At 48.3% G+C, this 17,942-nt stretch overlaps 1 protein-coding gene across 6 annotated transcripts in view; it reads left to right on the forward strand.

The window, feature by feature from the left end:
* ADAMTS9 (ADAM metallopeptidase with thrombospondin type 1 motif 9) overlaps positions 1-17,942 on the forward strand; it is an 86,612-nt gene that overhangs the window by 37,716 nt on the left and 30,954 nt on the right. For all 6 annotated transcript variants that reach the window (XR_012653878.1, XM_075053443.1, XM_075053444.1 and 3 more), the window contains 11 exons: positions 27-156; positions 743-869; positions 2,459-2,669; positions 3,434-3,598; positions 4,739-4,903; positions 5,777-5,896; positions 7,677-7,781; positions 7,927-8,094; positions 8,290-8,574; positions 9,227-9,388; positions 9,992-10,168. Coding sequence is in view for 5 of the 6 variants with exons in the window: in XM_075053443.1 (XP_074909544.1) it covers positions 27-156; positions 743-869; positions 2,459-2,669; positions 3,434-3,598; positions 4,739-4,903; positions 5,777-5,896; positions 7,677-7,781; positions 7,927-8,094; positions 8,290-8,574; positions 9,227-9,388; positions 9,992-10,168 (1,815 nt within the window). In the remaining variant the exon portion in view is untranslated. The remainder of the gene's footprint in view (positions 1-26; positions 157-742; positions 870-2,458; positions 2,670-3,433; positions 3,599-4,738; positions 4,904-5,776; positions 5,897-7,676; positions 7,782-7,926; positions 8,095-8,289; positions 8,575-9,226; positions 9,389-9,991; positions 10,169-17,942) is intronic.

Here is a 17,942-nt window from a genome sequence, read left to right on the forward strand (position 1 = left end):
CTCCGCTCCATCTTTTTTCCTCTCAGGTTTTATCAGTGGGCAATTTGTACAATCCTGATGTTCGCTACACGTTTAATATCCCCATTGAGGACAAACCTCAGCAGTTTTACTGGAATGCATATGGCCCGTGGCAGCCCTGCAGTAAGCTCTGCCAAGGTGGGTGCTTGGGAAAGGCTTAGTTTTGTCCTGGATTTGCCTGGGATCTGGGTAGTGCTGTCAAATCCCTCTCCGTTCGATTTCTTTGAGATTCTCACATTATGGGTGTAATTGTTTCCCCGGGCTGTAGTAGTAGATAACATTGTAGAAGGTGTAGCACTGCTCTGCTGTTCTCGGTTTCGGAGCAGGGCACCTTCACAGCCCCTCTTAGCCAGGTAAACCTTGCGACCTGGTTTGCACGTGAGGAAGCTCAAGCACAGAAGAGATTCCGTGGCATTTCCTAAGGCTGCAAAAGGCATCGGTGTCTGGTTTTGGGTCTGACATCCCATCGTTGCCACCTGCCAGGGCTGCGAAACAAGCAGAGCCCGCGCTTGCAGGCGTGCTGCAGCTCCACCTGCGTCCATCTCGTCTGCGTTCAAGTCCTTCTGCTCTTTTTAGAGAGTTTTAAGCCCCTCCCTGTTTCCGGAAGAGATTGAAAAGTGTAATTAAACGTCTCTTAATTGCTACTATAAAAGGAGTAAGAGAAATAACTGATTTGATCACTTTCCTGTATGACTCAAAGAATGTGCCGCTATTTTCTGTGTAGGAGAACGAAAAAGGAAACCTGTGTGTACGAGAGAGTCGGATCAGCTCACAGTGTCGGACCAGCGATGTGATCGAATTCCCCAGCCTGAACCCATCACCGAGCCTTGTAGCACAGAATGTGAATTAAGGTGCACTCTACTCAGCCCTATATATACGTTACATTGTATATTTATTGTTTACTCTTCTTTCCTTTCACCTCTCACCGTAATTCCTTTTCTCATCAGCCTGTATTAGATTTTAAAAAAGAGAAGGATTAGCAGTTGCCTCTTTGTCGACCAAGCGGGATTGGCATTGACCAGCTGTGTTTTGAGAGGCACTTTTCTACGTTTTCACATTTCTCTCGTTGGATTAAATTAACGCTAACTATACAAAAATTCACCTAATGTTGAAAAATCTCCCCATGCAATAGAGTGCCTGAAATTTGCAACTGCCTGGATCAGAAATGCTCAGCACCATCCTACAAACAGCCTGCAAAGAGGGGAAAAACATATGCTCAAAGCAAAAGAGTAACTAAGGCTTGGATTTATCATCATTTGCTTAAAGCGAAGAATAGGCTTAAAGTGTAGAGCGGGTTCAGGGCTGTCCCCAGACAACTCCTGGCGAGCTGGAATTGATGGAGCACGGCCTAAATCATCACAACCCATTTTCCTTTAAAAAGCAATCTGTTTTCCTTTCTGGAGCTTAAATATGGTGGCATTAAAGGGCTGCTGGTGAAGCAATTCAGATGGCCGTGTTTCCCGAGGGGTTTCTCCGGCTGTGTTAAACCGGGGGCTGTATGGGGGCTGTATGGGGGCTGTAGGTCGGGTTGTCGAGGTAACAGCTGTTGCCATTGCAACAGGTTGGAAACTTGAGAAGGGCAAAGCAGGAGTTTGAAAAGCAGGCAGGGACGTGAGGGCTCCCGCCATTCAGGAGCTATTGACTCCAAATCCCCTTGATCTTATTCTTCTCCCGGCTGTGCTGAAGTTTGCTGTCTCGGCTCTGCACTCCCCACACGGGTCTCCAGGGGACGTGGCTGTCTCCTTCCCCAAAAGCCGCCCCCGCGAGGCGTGGGGGGCAATCGGCTCCTGTTGGCTCCGGGGTCTCCAGCATCTCCCTGGATCAAGCCTCATGTCCAGCATCTCTTGCCCAGAGCTGGGGCTGGGGTTGATGCGAAGCGGGGGTTTGTCCCCACGGGGGTCCTTGAGGGCCACCAGCCCCTGCTGCCCATCCCGGGGAGGAGGCAGCAGGGTGGGAACATCCCTAATCCCCGCTGACACCTCCGGGGCTCGTGTGTCATTCCCTCGCACTTAGAAGAACTGAAACTGTTTTGCAGGCATCCTGCCTTTCAAGCCTGTGCAGATCGTTTTCCGATGCTGTGTTTTTCAGCTTTTAGTTTTCAGAGGCCAAGGTGGCACTCCTGCAGGGTGGTGTGGGAATCCTTCAAAGCGCTGCTCCTCGCGTGGCCGTGGACTCCCCCGTCCTCCTTGCCACCACGCGGGGTTGCAGTGTGGCTTTGCTGCCTGTAGGAGGGACGCGGTGACGGTTCCTTCCCTGCAAGGAGCAATGCCAGGGTCAATTCCCTCAGATTTTTAGAAGCCACAAAGCATTGGGAAGTATTACAGAGAGCCAAAACTTGCAGTTCAAGGGCGTCTATTCCTTCCTTACGTCAAACACCCTTGAGCACATTGCGGGCAGAGTCCCAGAGCCCCGCAGCTGACGTTTGCTCTCCTCGGCTCAGGTGGCACATCGCGAGGAAGAGCGAGTGCACTGCCCAGTGCGGGCTGGGGTACCGCACGCTGGAGATCTACTGCTCCAAGTACAGCAGGCTGGAGGGCAAGATAGAGAAGGTCGACGACCGCTTCTGCAGCAGCCAGCCCAAGCCGAGCACGAGGGAGAAGTGCACGGGAGACTGTAACGTGGGAGGGTGGAGGTACTCGGCTTGGACCGAGGTAAGGGATGCTCGGCGGTACGGCGAACGCTGTCTCCTCCTTGCGCGGGGATATGTCAGGCTGTTTAGCTTGCAGACAGCATTTATCTATAAGTTGGCCGCAGTGATTCTGCTTCCGTTGCTTTTCCTGGAGGACACTGTAGTCCACATCAGCCTGGTACTCCTTATTTTCCACTGCAATTAATTTATGCTTTTAGGCACCCCAAGGCCTGTCTTCATTACCCTAAGCTCTGCTGACCGTCTTCTCCCATCAGAGCCTGCACCGCTGCCGGGAGTTGGGGAGGACATGTTACCATCAGCAGAGGACTTCTGAAATTTGTTTCCTTTATACTTTTTAGCTTTTCTATGAACAAGAAAATTCCTGAATGCAGGCCTGGCACCGAGAGAATGCCGAGCCTGGGGCTTTCCAGGGAGGGCACGGTGAAGGGGAGCTGGCTGGTTAGAGGGAATTAATCTCTCCTAAAATGCGAACGAGCACCAGCCATTTGGGAGAACTGAAAGGCAACGCTTGTAAAAGTAATAATGGGGTTATAACCCGAAATGAATTTGTGAAACTCATTGCCGCGAGATTTTATTAAGCTTAGCAAGATTGGCTTTTTAAAGGAATATATAAAGTAACAGCCTGTTACTTAAAGTACAAATTGTTCTTCTGGAGTTTTTCTGTAGTCCCTTCGCAGTCCTGACTGCAAAGGAGAAGGCAATAAATGGGCTCTCGGCCTGTAGCAGGGTGGCAGAAAGTATTTACTCAGTGTCTCTCCCTCCCAGTGCTCTAAGAGCTGCGGCGGGGGCACGCGGCGGCGGCGAGCCATGTGCGTGAACACCTACAACGACGTCCTGGACGACAGCAAGTGCAGTCAGCAGGAGAAGCTGACGGTCCAGCGATGCAGTGACTTCTTGTGCCCCCAGTGGAAAACGGGCGACTGGTCCGAGGTAGGTGCTGGTCACCAGGGTGGGCTCACCCTGCTGGTCCTCCACCCAGAGGGGCTGGTGCCTGCAAACAGAGATCGATCTCTGTCCCTGCTCATCCCTCGTGTTTTGGTTCCGTCCCGGGTCGTGGTGACACCTTGCAGAAGGTCTCCCTGAGCCCGTGCGGAGGCACCGAAGTCACTGGCCTTGTGGCCACTGGTCAACTGGCCATTTGCCTCCCTGCAAAGCCACACGGGGTTAGTTCCTCTCCAGCCCTGCAGTAACTTCTCCCCAGTTCTTCCATGGTTCCTCTGCACCTTTGGAAAGAAGAATACCTTCTTTCCTCATTTTCCCTTGAGATTGTCCTCGTGAGCCCTGACAGCTCTGGCTGTTGCTGGAGGGCAGGATTTCACCCTACTGATACCTTGCTCAGGTCTCTCTCTGCTGTTTATTACCATTACCTCTGCTGCTGCTGGTGTCCTTTGCATTGCAACAAAACCGTATCTTGATAGGCTTTTCTGTGCAGCAGGACCAGGGATGCTGGAGAACAGTCTTCAAAAGCTGCTTGTCGCCTTTGTGGCCAAATAGCTCTCGTTTCTGTGAATCACTTTCTTTTAGGAAATGATGAAAGCAATGAAGTGGGAACAGGGATTGTTCTCTGCAAAATATCTGTCTTCTGGGTCGAGCTGCCGGCAGCCCAAGCCATGCCAGGGCAGTGGAAGAGGCATTTGCAGTCCGCGGGAGCCGAGACCCTTATTGCACACACTGGGAGCCGAGGAGGTTTTTTGCAAGCCTTCGGCACCCGGTTGTGCAGAGCTGAAGCCCAGTCGGGCAGTGCTGCGACTTTGCCGTACGTCTCACAGCTGCTGGAAGTCAAGAGCCTTCATGGTCTCGCTTTGCCCGTTGTTGAAGGGTCCCAGCCTGGCTGTGCTCTCCTTGCTCCAGCCTCTGCTCTGGACCAGCTCCTCAGAGCAATCCTGCCTCACTGCGAGACGCTCGTCTTTTCCAGAGCACGTGGTCATTAGCTAAAGAGCTGCCTATCGGCACCAGTTTTGAAGCAGCGGTTGCAGCGGGTCTCCAGGTTTATTTTTCAGCGCCGGGGCGGGTGCTGAGCTGGCAGCGCATCCCCAGCACCGTCTGATCTTGCGCTTTTACTCCTCGCAGTGCTTGGTCACCTGTGGAAAAGGGCACAAACACCGCCAGACCTGGTGTCAGTTTGGAGAAGATCGATTAAACGACAGGTTTTGCGATCCCGAAACGAAGCCGGAGTCGGTGCAGACGTGCCAGCAGCAAGAGTGTGCTTCGTGGCAAGTGGGACCGTGGGGCCAGGTACCGCAGAGCCGTCACGGGGCTCCGGGCCGGTGGGACCTGGGTGCTGGTGGCCGAGGCTGGGCGCTACCCTTTCCTCCAAATTCAGTGGCGTAACTGTGTTAATTGATTTGCACACCAAAGCAGCCCTCGGTTCGCTTGGGTTCAGCGGATGGGCAGCACTAACAGTACCTGCCCTTTGTGCTAAATTTAATCTGTGTCATACTAAATTGGCTGCGATTTTCAAAAAAAGCGTCTCCAAGGTTATGCTCCTAAATCCTTATTTAGGCATGTAAATGCATGGCCTAATTTTCACAGAGAATCTGCTCCCATTGAATAGCTTTTGTTGCTTTTAATGTTTTCCAGTTTCTGGGTTGGTGAGGGTTTTGTTTTTTTCTGTTAAAATACAAGTTGCTCATTTCTCCCAGAGTGTTCTGGCATCTCCTTTTCCACAAAGCTGTTAGCTGTTGACTTAAAAAAACAGCAGCAAACCCAGACCAGTTGTCCCAGTCAGACTTATTTCCCACCAGCAAAATTATTCATTTGCCGCTTGTGCTACTGTGGGGCTGAACAACCAGTTTTAAAGAAGGCTCTGATGCAGGTTCTACCAGACTATGATTTACTGTGTGCAGCAAAGTAAATCATTTAAATGCTTGCACCTTCATTCCCGAGGAAGCAAGTGAAGCGTGCAGGGCTCTGGTGGGCGCAGTGAGTTAAAACTTTGACCTAATTTAAAGCTGAAATGCATGAAGTGGAGAGAAACCAGAAGGGAAGCTGGGTTTTATTTTTGCTGCTCATGCTACATGCCTAAACACAGGCTGGGCTGATTAATACTTTCTAACCGAAGCAGCTACTCAGACCCAGCACTTCTTTTTCCCGTCTGTCCCCTCCCAGTGCACGATGACTTGTGGCCAAGGCTACCAGATGAGAGCGGTGAAGTGTGTCGTGGGCACCTACGTGTCAGTGGTGGATGATAACGAGTGTAACGCTGCAACCAGGCCAACAGACACCCAGGTAAATCTTGCTGTCCCGTCTCCATCTTTTGCCAGCGTGTGTACAGAGGCATCCAGGCTGCAGCTTCAGGGGGTGACTTGCTGCAGCAAAGGTTTGCCCTGAATGCAGTGTCTTGGTCTGCTGCATGGCTGTTGGGAAGGTGCAGCCCAGCACCCTGTTTTGGTAGAAGTGGGACAGAGAAGCTGTATTCGGGGAGTTCCCATCCCGAGCCTCTCCATGTGGTTAACCTTACACTCTGAAGCAGCAGGTTGCCAAAAAGGCAACGGATGACTTGTTATGAGGGCATCAAGACTTTGTGGGGTAAAGATTACCTTTGCTTACGGTTTTTATCCATGGAGCTCTAGTCGTAGGACGGGGTGTGCGAGGGGCTGTCCAGATTCAGAGCTAACGCTGGTCTCTAAGAGCCCGTGAGCTAAAGAAGCAGCACTAGATGAACATGGTAGGACAACCAGAGACCAGAAGGGTAAGATGGCACAGTATTTACTTGCCCCAGAGGCTGGGGTCTGGACACAGCAGACTTGCGTGGGGTCTGGGGTGCCTGGCTGCAGTCTGGGCTCCCTTGGTACAAATGACAGCTAGGGGCCATCATTTCTTCTCTGCTGCACGTGCCAATATAGCGTATGTGCCAGCTACAGTTCCAGATGCATACCCCCTGGCCGGATAAATTGAGAAATGTTGCACAGCCTTTGCAAACGTGCTGAAGACGCTTTCCATGCTGTGTTCGCTGGTACTTGGAAGCAAAAGTGTAAATTCCTATTTCAAGCAGAAGATGTGTCCAGGGTGTCTGAAGGAGTTGAATAAAACAGAACGTTACCATCTGTCTGTCATCTAGGAGAGTTGTAGTGCTGATGCCCTGCCCAGCTTCAGTCGTGCATGACTTCACAGAGTTTAACTAAGGCCACAACATTTAGAGAAGGGCTGTTTTTCCCATGTATGGAGATCAATTGCACTATAGTCAAGGGGTAACAAACCCGCTTGTCATCAGCCATCATTTGGCATGCACATCTCCAACGTAAGTAAAATCATAGCAATGCGGAAATCATTTCTGCCATTTGTCAAGAGCCGCTCTTTTCCCTCGCAGTGACGATCAGTATTAATTTCATTTTTGGCAATGACTACTTGTAGGCTCGTGGAGGAAAGTCATGGCTATTCATCACTTCTGTCGCCAGACCTCCCAGGAGGTCCAGACAGGACCAGAGTCCTCCTGTTAGGCACCGTACCAAGGCTGAGCAGAACAACATGCCTGTCCCCAAAACCTTGCATACTTAGTGTGTGGTGAAGATCAGCACATGGATATAGGTGGTCTGGCGAGCTGCGGGGAATCAAAAGGCTGCAATCAGCTCAGCAGCGTAACCTTTATTAAGTGGGCTGCAGGCCTCGTGCTGAAGGAAGCGAGCTTTGAAGGGAGATGAAGTTGCTGCTTTGCAGATGTGTGTTCGTACCAGAGCTCTCGTAATGAACTTTTCATATTTTGCCTCAAAACCATCTGGTTTTAATGCATGGAGATGGCACATGGTTATGGGAATCCCTTTTGTAGAGTTCCTCATAACTCAAAAGTCCACTGAGGGTTCTGCATATGAAGCCCTCGGGGTATCGATACCAAGTTTTGCTGGTTTGCCAAGAGGACGCAAGGAGAAAGCCTGCCAACATGCAAGCATGCAGGTCACAGATTTTCAGGACGTTGCGTGTTGTTCATAATTACATTGAAGAGGAGGTGGTTTAACTGAAACATCTGCAAATTCTTTATTTCCCTCTTTTCCCTCATGTATTTCGTGTACAGGACTGTGAAATAGCAGCGTGTCCTCCCCATCCAAATAGTCCCGAAACCAAGAGATCCATATCAGGCATTCACAGGACACAGTGGAGATTTGGATCCTGGACACCGGTAAGCGTGTGTCGTAATACTTTCAGGATTATTTTACAGTAGACCACGTGATATTTTTAAGTGCATTTGACCAACTTTTCATTCTAAAGCCCTTGTAATATATGTCAGGAAACTTTCTAGCGGAGTGCTTGTTGCTCTTCCCTAGTGTTCTGCAACATGTGGGAAGGGTACCCGGATGAGATACGTCAGCTGTCGGGATGACCAGGGCTCGGTGGCCGACGAGTCAGCTTGTTTCCACCTCCCGAAGCCGTCAGCCACAGAAATGTGCACCGTGACGCCGTGCGGGCAGTGGAAGCCCTTGGAATGGAGCTCTGTAAGCATCACGCTGTCCCTTGCAGGAGAGCCTTATAGACCTCATTGCTGGAAATGCGTTTCGTTAATCTGTCACACTTGCCCTTTTCTAAGTGGGGAGTTTAAGGTTTTCTGCTGTTCATTATTAGCAATAGCTGTCTGTCTGATTTTCAAAGCTGGAAATGTGACTGTGTCTCCTTTTCCCACTGTAATGCAGTGCTCGGTGACTTGTGGTCAAGGTAAGGCAACGCGACAAGTGATCTGCATCAATTACAGTGACCAGCTGGTGGATAGGAGTGAGTGCGATCCAGACGACCTCCCTGCCACCGAGCAAGACTGCTCCATGTCTCCTTGTCATCCAAACAGCCACGACTACGGCAGGCCCATCCACCCTTTCCTCTATCCGGATCATCGCCTGAAACTGCACCCTGGAGGCAGCCCGAACCGAAACCGTGCGCATATACCGGGAGGCAATCAGTGGAGGATTGGCCCCTGGGGTGCTGTAAGTGCTCTGATTTTCTTATTGCTGGGTTTTGGGTGTTTTTTTTCTTTTTCCTGGGCTAATCCAGGCTTTTCTTAAAGTCACCATGCAGGGAAAAGAGAGATCCTTCTCCCTGCTGTCCGTTCACACGAGCAAGTGTTGCGTTAGGGCGCAGGCATCACTTCTCAGCCTCTCGCCCCTCGTACCTCCAAGGTTCTCTAGGCAGAAAGCTGATGGCATCATTTTCCAGGAGGCAAAGGCCAACCTCTGCTTCTTGGCCGTCTCCCGGCACATCTACAGCTGTGTGGAGCTGTTGCCAAAGAACAGCAGAGCCTTAATGCCAGCTCCTCTCACCCCAACCAGTTCGCAATGCTTTATCACGGAAGTCCCTAAAGGGAATTAAGCGCAAATGGGATGTCAAACACTGCATTCCTTAAAGGCAGTGGGGATTACTCACCTGCTTAAAACTAGGCTCGTGTTTATTTTCTTTGCTTAGTCAGCACCTAAGTCATTGCACTGCTATTAGTAATAGCTGGGTTTTGAAGTTAATAATGCCTGTTAGCTGTATTAAATTTCTAGTGGTGCATTCCCACGGTTCAAGGCACTGGGAAGGAGCTGGGAATGCAAAATTATTCCTGGACTCAACGAAGCTGCGGGCAATTGTGTCTTCCAGTGCTCTAGCACGTGTGCGGGTGGGTTCCAGCGGCGGGTCGTGGTGTGCCAAGATGAAAACGGATACACCGCAAGTAACTGCGATGAGAAAAGCAAACCCATGGAGCAGAGATCGTGCGAATCTGGCCCCTGTCCTCAGTGGGCTTATGGCAACTGGGGAGAGGTGAGTGCACCATTCATCCTGGGCTCCCTGCCCAGGGAAGGCTTTCATTAGCGGGTAGCTGAAAAATGGGAGAAGAGGGGGATATGGCAGTGGCATTTATTAGAAAGATTGGAGCATGTAAGGCAGCCCCTGATAAATGAGTGAACCCTAGCAACTGCTTGGTGGTGTTTTCCTTTCCATTCGTGATGGGAAAATTTTCTTCCCAGGCAAAAGCAAATTCTACAAAAATCGAGAGGTGGGGGTTTTTTTTGTCTTTTTAAGAGAAGCCTAGTTTAAATGAAGGCCCTTTTTCTTTAATAAAAACACTGCTCCCTTCTGAAAATTCATCTGAGATGAACAATTAGAGACATAAACCTCCAGTATCATGTTGGGTCTGGCAATATCATTGTGGAGCAGCATGAACAGCTTTGGGAAGAGAGAAGCTGAAGGAGCTGATGCCCCATCTGAGGCTCATGCAGCATTTGGGGGGGGATTTGGCCGGAGTAGGTTGGTTGGGAACAGAAACCACCGTCGGGTCTCGAGAGGTGCTAGTGCTTCGAGCAACCGGTTGGCAGTATTTTTGCTGCCCAGACGGTCATTGCTCTGTCCTCTGCTGACTTCCAGTGCACAAAGCCATGCGGGGCAGGGACAAGAACACGGCTGGTGGTGTGCCAGCGCCCTAACGGAGAAAGGTTTACGGATCTGAGCTGTGAAATCCTTGACAAGCCGCCGGACAGAGAGCAGTGCAATGTGCAAGAGTGTCCTAGAGATGCTGCCTGGAGCGCTGGTCCTTGGAGCTCGGTACGACCATAAACTCTTTCTCTTTGTGAACCGTTTTGTGGATATCCCGTAACAACAGATTTAATTTGCTTCAAACCAAGGTGCTAATGCTTCGTGTCTTAAAACTGCACTTAATGAGGATTATTGACAATATATTCAGAATAACATCTGTTCAGGAAGGGCTTACATTAGGGGAGCTCAAGTCCTTTAATTTAAAAGGCACTTTCTGCTAAGTAGCCACCTTTGTCCATTTTATTACACTGTGTGAGCGCTGTGCATTATGAGTCTTGGTTCTGACTGAGTTCTTTGCATATGGATTTAAACCTGGCATTTAAGCAGTACATTTCCATGAAGTTACATTGTTCTGATACTTAAAGGTAATACTGCACTGTGCACCTACTGGCTTACCAGTTGTGTGTTCTCTGCCAAAAGCAAGATGACGGGGGAAAACGTGAACTAGATCGCATCAACTCCCAAGCACGTGCAAGTGTGTATAGATGTGTGTGCGTGTCCCTACCTGCCCACACACACAGCTATATAGAAACAGGTGTGTATTCACACCCGTGCTCTATTTCTGTTCCTGTGTGTATATATACTAGAGCGTACTGTACTGTGCAAAGGCACCTGTAAGCTATTCTCGTGCATCTCTCTCGTTCTGGAGAGTTATTGTCTGGCCTGATCTCCAGCTGCCGCTCTAGATGTCATTAAGTCAGTAAGGGATCAGCAAGGTGGTGGAAGGCTTAAAGCCCTGGGAGTTTTCTCATAACAAAATAGCGTTTGGAGCGGAGGTGCCTTATGCTGCTCCTTTGCCGCTGGAGGAGTCTGCTACAGAGATGCTCTTGTGAGGGCAGAGCAGCCCTGAACCGCAGGGCTGGGATGGTATTTTGGGTCCCGCAGCTTTGAAATCCTCCCTGCCCAGAGCAGCACCTTCTGCTCGGCGCGCCAAGGCGAGCGCTGCCTGGGGCACTTCTGGCGCGCTGGAAACCACGGACCTGCCGGTTTTGGAGTGGCCTTCAAACAAATGTCAACCTTTATTGTGTATTTTGTTATAAAAGTATTTGAAGAAGATTTTAAAAAAAAAAAATTTAATCTGACTCAAAAGCACTTTATAGGAAAAGAAAAAAAGAGGCCTGTTTGTAATGTATTGGACTTCCTTAATTGTCACGGTTTGAAAAGTCGTCTTGCTAAAACGTAACCGCACTCTCGTTTCTGCGTGTGCTTTCAGTAACGTGGATGCCTTCAGTAACGCTCCTCAATATTTTTATCATACCTCAGTGAGTTATGCAATAGCCATAAAACTGCTGAACTGGTGTTTATACGGTGCTTCACCAGTACAAGGGACAGTGATATGAAATATTTCATTTGAGGTGCTAATGGATCACTTGTACGCTGATATAGTTGGTGCTAAAAACGAGCGAGGTGAGCTAAGCAGAGCTAGCAACGCGTGCGGTGGCTTCCCCGCAGAATTACCGGCTGGGAGTTGCTGCCAACCTTTGTTACCTGTGCTGGACCATTTGCAAGAACCAAAGGTGGGACAGAGTTGTGTTGCATTTTGGTGTCTCTCAGCGTTCAGCCTCTTCACAGCTATTCAGGAACAGGCTCCAGGGCTGCGTCTGCTCCTCTTTGTTGGAAATGCAGGGTGCAGTCCTGTATTTTGGTTTCGGGTTGGGTGTTTGGTTTTTTTTTTCCACCCAGGAAAAATACCCTTGACTCTACTAAGTTGTATTAACCTTGGTGGGCTGTCCTTGCTCAGTCTCCTGGGAGCGGGTGGGATGTGGGGCAAACAGGCAGAGGGCAGGGGCATCCTATCCTGCCTGCGGCATCTCCTCCGTGGGTGACAGGGCTGCAGAGCTGAGCCCCGGTCGTTGCCACAAAGTGACTTGATTATTTTTTTTTAGTCTTATTACCAAGGTGTCCTTTGGCTCTGATGTAGGGGACCCCAGAGCTGTTTGAAGACTGAATTGTATCTATGGGGTCAACAGGGTTTCATGTCCCTCCTGCAAAATACTCCACATGTATGTCTACCTCGTGCTACTACTGTAGGTAGTAACGTCCAAACTTTTTTTCTTTAGTGTGGTATCGCCTGGATTTGCTTTAGCTCTGTCATTGGTTGCAAACATCATTCTGTAGCTGTACGTACTTCATCTGTTGGGATGGAGTGTCACTACCATATTTTTTTGGTCACTTTTGAAACAAGAGTATAGTATTAGCTGAAACTTTTCAGCAGTATGGATTTATGTATTTATGTAAAAGTGTATTTATTTTTCCAATATTGTTATTTAATTTTATATAAATATTGCATACATTTACAATGTTTAATGTTAATGTTGAACAGTGAAAATTAAAGACAAGTAGAATGTAATCATAAATGAATTTGTATAATGATTTCTTGAGTCTTTCGCTAAATTAAGATCATATACTTAGTTTTGGTAACTTCTACTAAATTTTCTGAAATGGTACTGCAGTGTTCCATCTCTTGACTCACTTTTCTTTTACTTGCTTTGTTCTCCAACAGAAACTGTCATTTTCAATAATTAAACAAACACAGTTAAAAGCATATGAATTACGAAGTTTGGATAACTAATTTCTTGCAAGCATCTGATTGGCTTAGCTTTACTTGAGTTTCAGTGAAATTAGTACTATAAAATACATACAAATTAAAGCAGAGAGAGTCTGAAGAGTCCAACCCACAGTCCTCAGGCGAAATTCCACTGGGAATTTATACAGTAAACAAGTGATTTTATCTGGCTGGTTAAATCCAGGTTTTAAAGACATAATTAAATGAATAAACAGATTCTGTATGTAAATGATAATTTTATAACAGGAGACTGGTGAGATGCCTTGTCATTATAATGTATGTTCAAAGAGGACTAAGAGGAGGTGACACTTTTATTTCCGTGCTTATTTAAGAACATGCGGAATTGTACGCCGTGTGATAGACCTGACCTTTTTATTAAAATAATGCTTTAGAAAACATGCAGAGACTGTCACCAGGATACAGAGAGTGTGTTTTCTCCCCTGAATGCCTTATGGTATGAACACAGATCTCCATACATGCTCTTGAATACTGAGAGGAAATCTCACCATGCTCTCCAGAATGAGGGAGATATTCACAGGGAGTATGGCCCATCGCTTCACTTAAAACCTGAGGCTGAATCCAATTCTCTCGGAGCAGATCTGCTCCTTGCAATGATCTCTGTGAAATTTGGAGTTTACCATAATATCCAACTGTATCCTGATACAATTTATGAATAATGCTGAATTAACTTGTCGTGGGCTTCTCATTCTTTCCAAGTTAGGAAATGAGCACAGATAAGGTAAAACAATTATATCTCACAGCACCCTATCCTGGTTCAGTCGGGTGAGTCATTTGAGCTTCGCGGCACTGGGACAGTAATTATTTGACTTTGATTTGTGGAAAATGAGCAGGTGGGTTGGGGGATTTTTTGGTTGGTTGTTTTTTCCCGAAAAGTATTATAATCTTAAAAGTAATCTGCTTTGTCAAGTACTTATCAGTTTGGGGTATCAAAAGTTCTAGCTGCTAATGCAATGGTTGTGTAGCTCTTAGTGCCTGCAGAACAGCGGTCTGTGCTTCCCACCTCCTTATCGAATAGGCAGAAATGCTGGTATCTTAATCTTTGAGGGCCCTTTGATCTAACAATGAAGAATTGGAAGCTTGGCGTAAAATAATTAGAATTTTAGCTGGCTAAGCTCCAAACTCTGTTGTTATCAACGTGAATTCAGGTCTGGGTTAGGACACCATCGCTGTATCCCCTTAGCTGGAAGCTGGTGGCATTGACGGCTTTGCAGGGCTCTTCGGCTGCACACAGGGACGTGGGTAGCGGCGAAGGGGCTCTGGGCTCGGTGGGAAGCGGGAGGGCTACCTGGCCAACGTCTGTGTCAGGGAGCCGGCACTCAGGAGTTTTAATCTTAGAATTGGTGTCAGTGGAGAGTTCAGGTTATTTGTATTTCATTCTGTCAAAGCCCCGACACGTTGTTTACAAAATACCTTGCCCGCAAAGCTGGCTGAAAATAGACTGTTCAACAGCAATATTTTCCACGTCGTTGTTCTGGTAACATTCTTAGCAGGCAGGATGTCAGCTCTCGCTAAGGCAGAAGTGATAACCAGGGGCAGATTTGGTTGCAAGTGTTTATAACTCTGCTGTTCTCTTACTCTCTTCTGCAGAAAATGAATTTGCTGTGACAGCAGCATTACTGAGCTGCTGCATGATTCCTTACACATGTTTTGCAATAACAAAGCCATCCTTGAAGATGAACTGATAGGCACGCTGAACTCTCCAGTCACTCAGTGATTCACGTTGCTTTTTCTGTCCTTCATTCCTATGATGATGGTTTAGGCTCTGAGACTGCGACAGCAAGTCTGTATTTCTCTGTAGTGCCAGGTATTATCGGAAAACTAATAAAAACAATCCTACCCCGAGAGCCTGTGGGGGAAGGACAAATGTTGCCGCAGCAGAGGAAGGCTGCGCGAACGGTCCCAGCACCCATAACCCAGGCAGAGGGATGCACTGGGTGGCTTTAGAAAAACAGGTAGAAATAGATTGAATAAAGCTGATCCAGACCAAAATGAGAACTTGGTAGCCTATGCATATCCCCAGCTATCTGTCTCAAGCTGTCTCCGTCTCAGAGCTGTTTACTGGATGCTTAGGCTGGCCCACCAAGGCTGCTGTCCCTTGGGTTCCTGGCTGTCTCCCCTTTAGCATCAGTCAGACCGCCTGACTCCGGGGATTCCCAGTTCGGTGTGCTGATGAAAGGCAAGCAGTTGTCTGCTTTGGTTCCCCAGTCAGAAAAAGGCCTTTGACAGTGCAGACCTCTTTGCTTCTGTTTAAAAAAACAAAGCAGATCCATTTCAGCCCTCCCCTGTACTCCCTGCTGCGTGTCACCAGTCCAGAGCATCCCACCGCCAGTGCCCAGCTTCAGCCACCCTCCAAAACCGCACGTCCCTGGGTGACAGCTGGGGAGGGCAGAGCCGTGCCAGCCGTCTTACCATCCACATATTCGCTGCCTCGTGCCCTCAGAGCTCATCTCAGAGGGTAAATGCAGTTGGGGTTTATGTTTGAAGAGTTTCAGCCTGTTGCTCCTCTGGGGCAGCAGTGATGGATGCTCCTGCAGCTCTTTCCTCAGCTCAGTACCCACCGTCCCTGCCGAGGCTTAGAGCCACAGCTGATGGCTCCAAGCTGGTTACAGGTGCATGAAGCCAGTGGTACCCAGCTGTCTGGTAGAGGAACATCACTTTATTCCTCTCTCGCTAGTCTAAAATCTCCAATTTTTATTTTCCTTTCCATTTTTGTTGTTTGCTTTTCATCACCATCTTTCATTGCTACTTCTGTTTCTCCTTAAATAAGGAGAACTATATAGGTATACTTTTGCTATTGGTTCTGCTGCCTCCTGTTTGCTAGTGTTGATGCTCCAAGAGCAGGATAACAACCACCAAAGCCCATCTGCTACACCGCAGGTGAGGGACCACCCTGTGGCACCGTGTGCTTAACGCTGAGCCTGCACTTAAGTGCTTTCCTGGATCGACTCCTCGCAGGACTGATCTCCTGCAACTTCATGCTCAGCTTTTGCAATCCACAGTCCTCCCTTGCAGGCACCTGTTAGTCTTTGCACCCGTTGTGATCTGACCTGGTGGTTAAATCGAGTGTCTTTTAGTCTGATGGAGAAGTAAAAGGACTGGGCAGCAGTGTCCCCTCTAACCTCCCTAATTCCCTGGGAAGTAGCAGGGTAATGAGCTGCAGAGAATGGCCAGTCTCATCTGCTCTCCTTTGATAGCCTCTTCTATTGCCCCTGCCTGGACAGATGTGAGCTGGACTAGTGGTTAGACTCAGGAAGGTTATTTTCTTATATCTAGAAACTCTTCTCTTCCCCCTACTCCCAGACGATGCATCTTTCCCAAGTTCCTCACTGCACCTTCCCACTTGGAGCAGGTAACTCTATTAGTCCTCACTGATGTTTCTTACCATGCATAGTCCAACCCATGCTTCTGTCCTAACTTACTGTAAAATACTTGTCTTTCTCCTCCCAAAGTACAGTGGCTGTTTGGCTGCCTTTGTTGTGCCTTCCACGGTTGCCTTTTTACGCCTCCTCTCTTACACATTTTCTCAATGCGATGGTCATTCTCTAGGCTGTGTACAGCTGGCCTGAACTTGTACAAGTGGTGGGACTGCTCTTCAGCGATGACTGGCTTCAGCTTTTGTGTCATGGGTGGCCCATCCATGGCTGCTGACTTCATAAAGTCTGCAGACCTCCTATACAGGCACACATGCGCACGCTCACACACCCGGGAGAAATAAAGCAATAAATAAGAGGGCAATTGCTGGGAATATTTGTCTCCCAAAGCACTGGCTTTGAGTGCAGTAATTGAAATATGCATTAGACTGCAGGAGACACATTAGAGCAGTGGCACGCTTTCAGGGATGAGCTGTGAAGTTCAGCATCATCAAGCAGATCCCTGAGCTGGGCGTTCAGAAGTCTGCACGCGTTTCTGCCCATACTCCAGATTCACACTGTATACCCCAAACTGCAATAATTGCTGTTGCTCAGATCCTAGGCATTGTGGCATTTAGAAACAAGGATGTGTGATGATGGGGACACTAAGCACAAAGACATTTACTGTGTTTCTAACTTTCCTGGTGAGCGATTTGTGAAGTCATTAAGGAAAAATGATGTAGTCAGTCTTGTTCCAAAGGCACTTAATGCTCTATTCATGTTTTAATTTTTACTAGCTCACATGGGAGGCGAGTGAGCCAGCAGCATGGATGAAAATCTGTCTGATGCCCAAGACCGTATGCAGGCTGACAGGATTTGATCCCTAGTGCATTAATCTGAGATTTTTCTTTATAAAACCTGGGAGCAGGAAACCTCCCAACACTCCTGCAAACTCCTGGTGCGATGCATGTCTGTGAAATAGGGCTGACGTTCCTTTGCAAGCTCTTTACTTTGTGTTTCACTCCATCCGACACGGAGAAGTCCTGGTTTTGATTGGGACTTCTAAATGGCGTTATAATACAACCGTTCACTAAAAATATGAAGTGTCAGTTAGCCTAGGCTGCTTGCTGCTTCAATTGCTACTCTCCTAAAAGTGCCACAGCATGGAAAATAGGCTTCATCAGTGCCTTCCACATTCCATTATACCGGTGTCCTTGGGTAGCTCACACATCTTCTCCTAATTTGAGGAAATGCCATCTAACGCCTCCCTCCCTGGAGAGACCTGCCAGTGGCTATTTAGGGGCTTTTGCTTGTTTGTTGTTCAAGTTAAATAGCGTGGAGCGGGGCAGGGACGTAGCTTTTAAGGCAGCTTTGCGTGTTCTGAGCCCTGCTGATTTCTGTACCTGGGGAAGCCTTTGTATGGGATGTGACAACAGGGCAAGTGAAAGGCGGGGAGAAGGTGCTACTTACTAGGTGGATGCTGTAGAAGAGGAGATGCGTGGCTTCTCCTTCTGCTGCAGTTATCTGCTTTTCTCCCATGTATCTTGTGAGGTTTCCCAGCTCAGGGAAATTACTGTATTGATTTCAGAGCTCAGGCCCTTAAATCTTGCAGGTGTTAAAGAGCGCAAGAGCATCCTTTCCTCTGGGCAATCTGCGCTGCTGGAGGAATGGGCTCCAAACACACCAGCCTCTTCCCTCTGCTGCAGTAAGACATCAAGTTGGACCCTTTTCTTTGAGAAATTTTCTTTTTTCCTTTTTTTTTTCTTTTTTTAACCTGTTACAAGACATCATCTGAGGTCACTCACCAGTCTCTGCAGCTTGGTTTGGCAGCAGGAAGGTGAAGGTT

This window comes from Buteo buteo, chromosome 21 (assembly GCF_964188355.1).
Source record: "Buteo buteo chromosome 21, bButBut1.hap1.1, whole genome shotgun sequence".
NCBI classification, from domain to species: domain Eukaryota; kingdom Metazoa; phylum Chordata; class Aves; order Accipitriformes; family Accipitridae; genus Buteo; species Buteo buteo.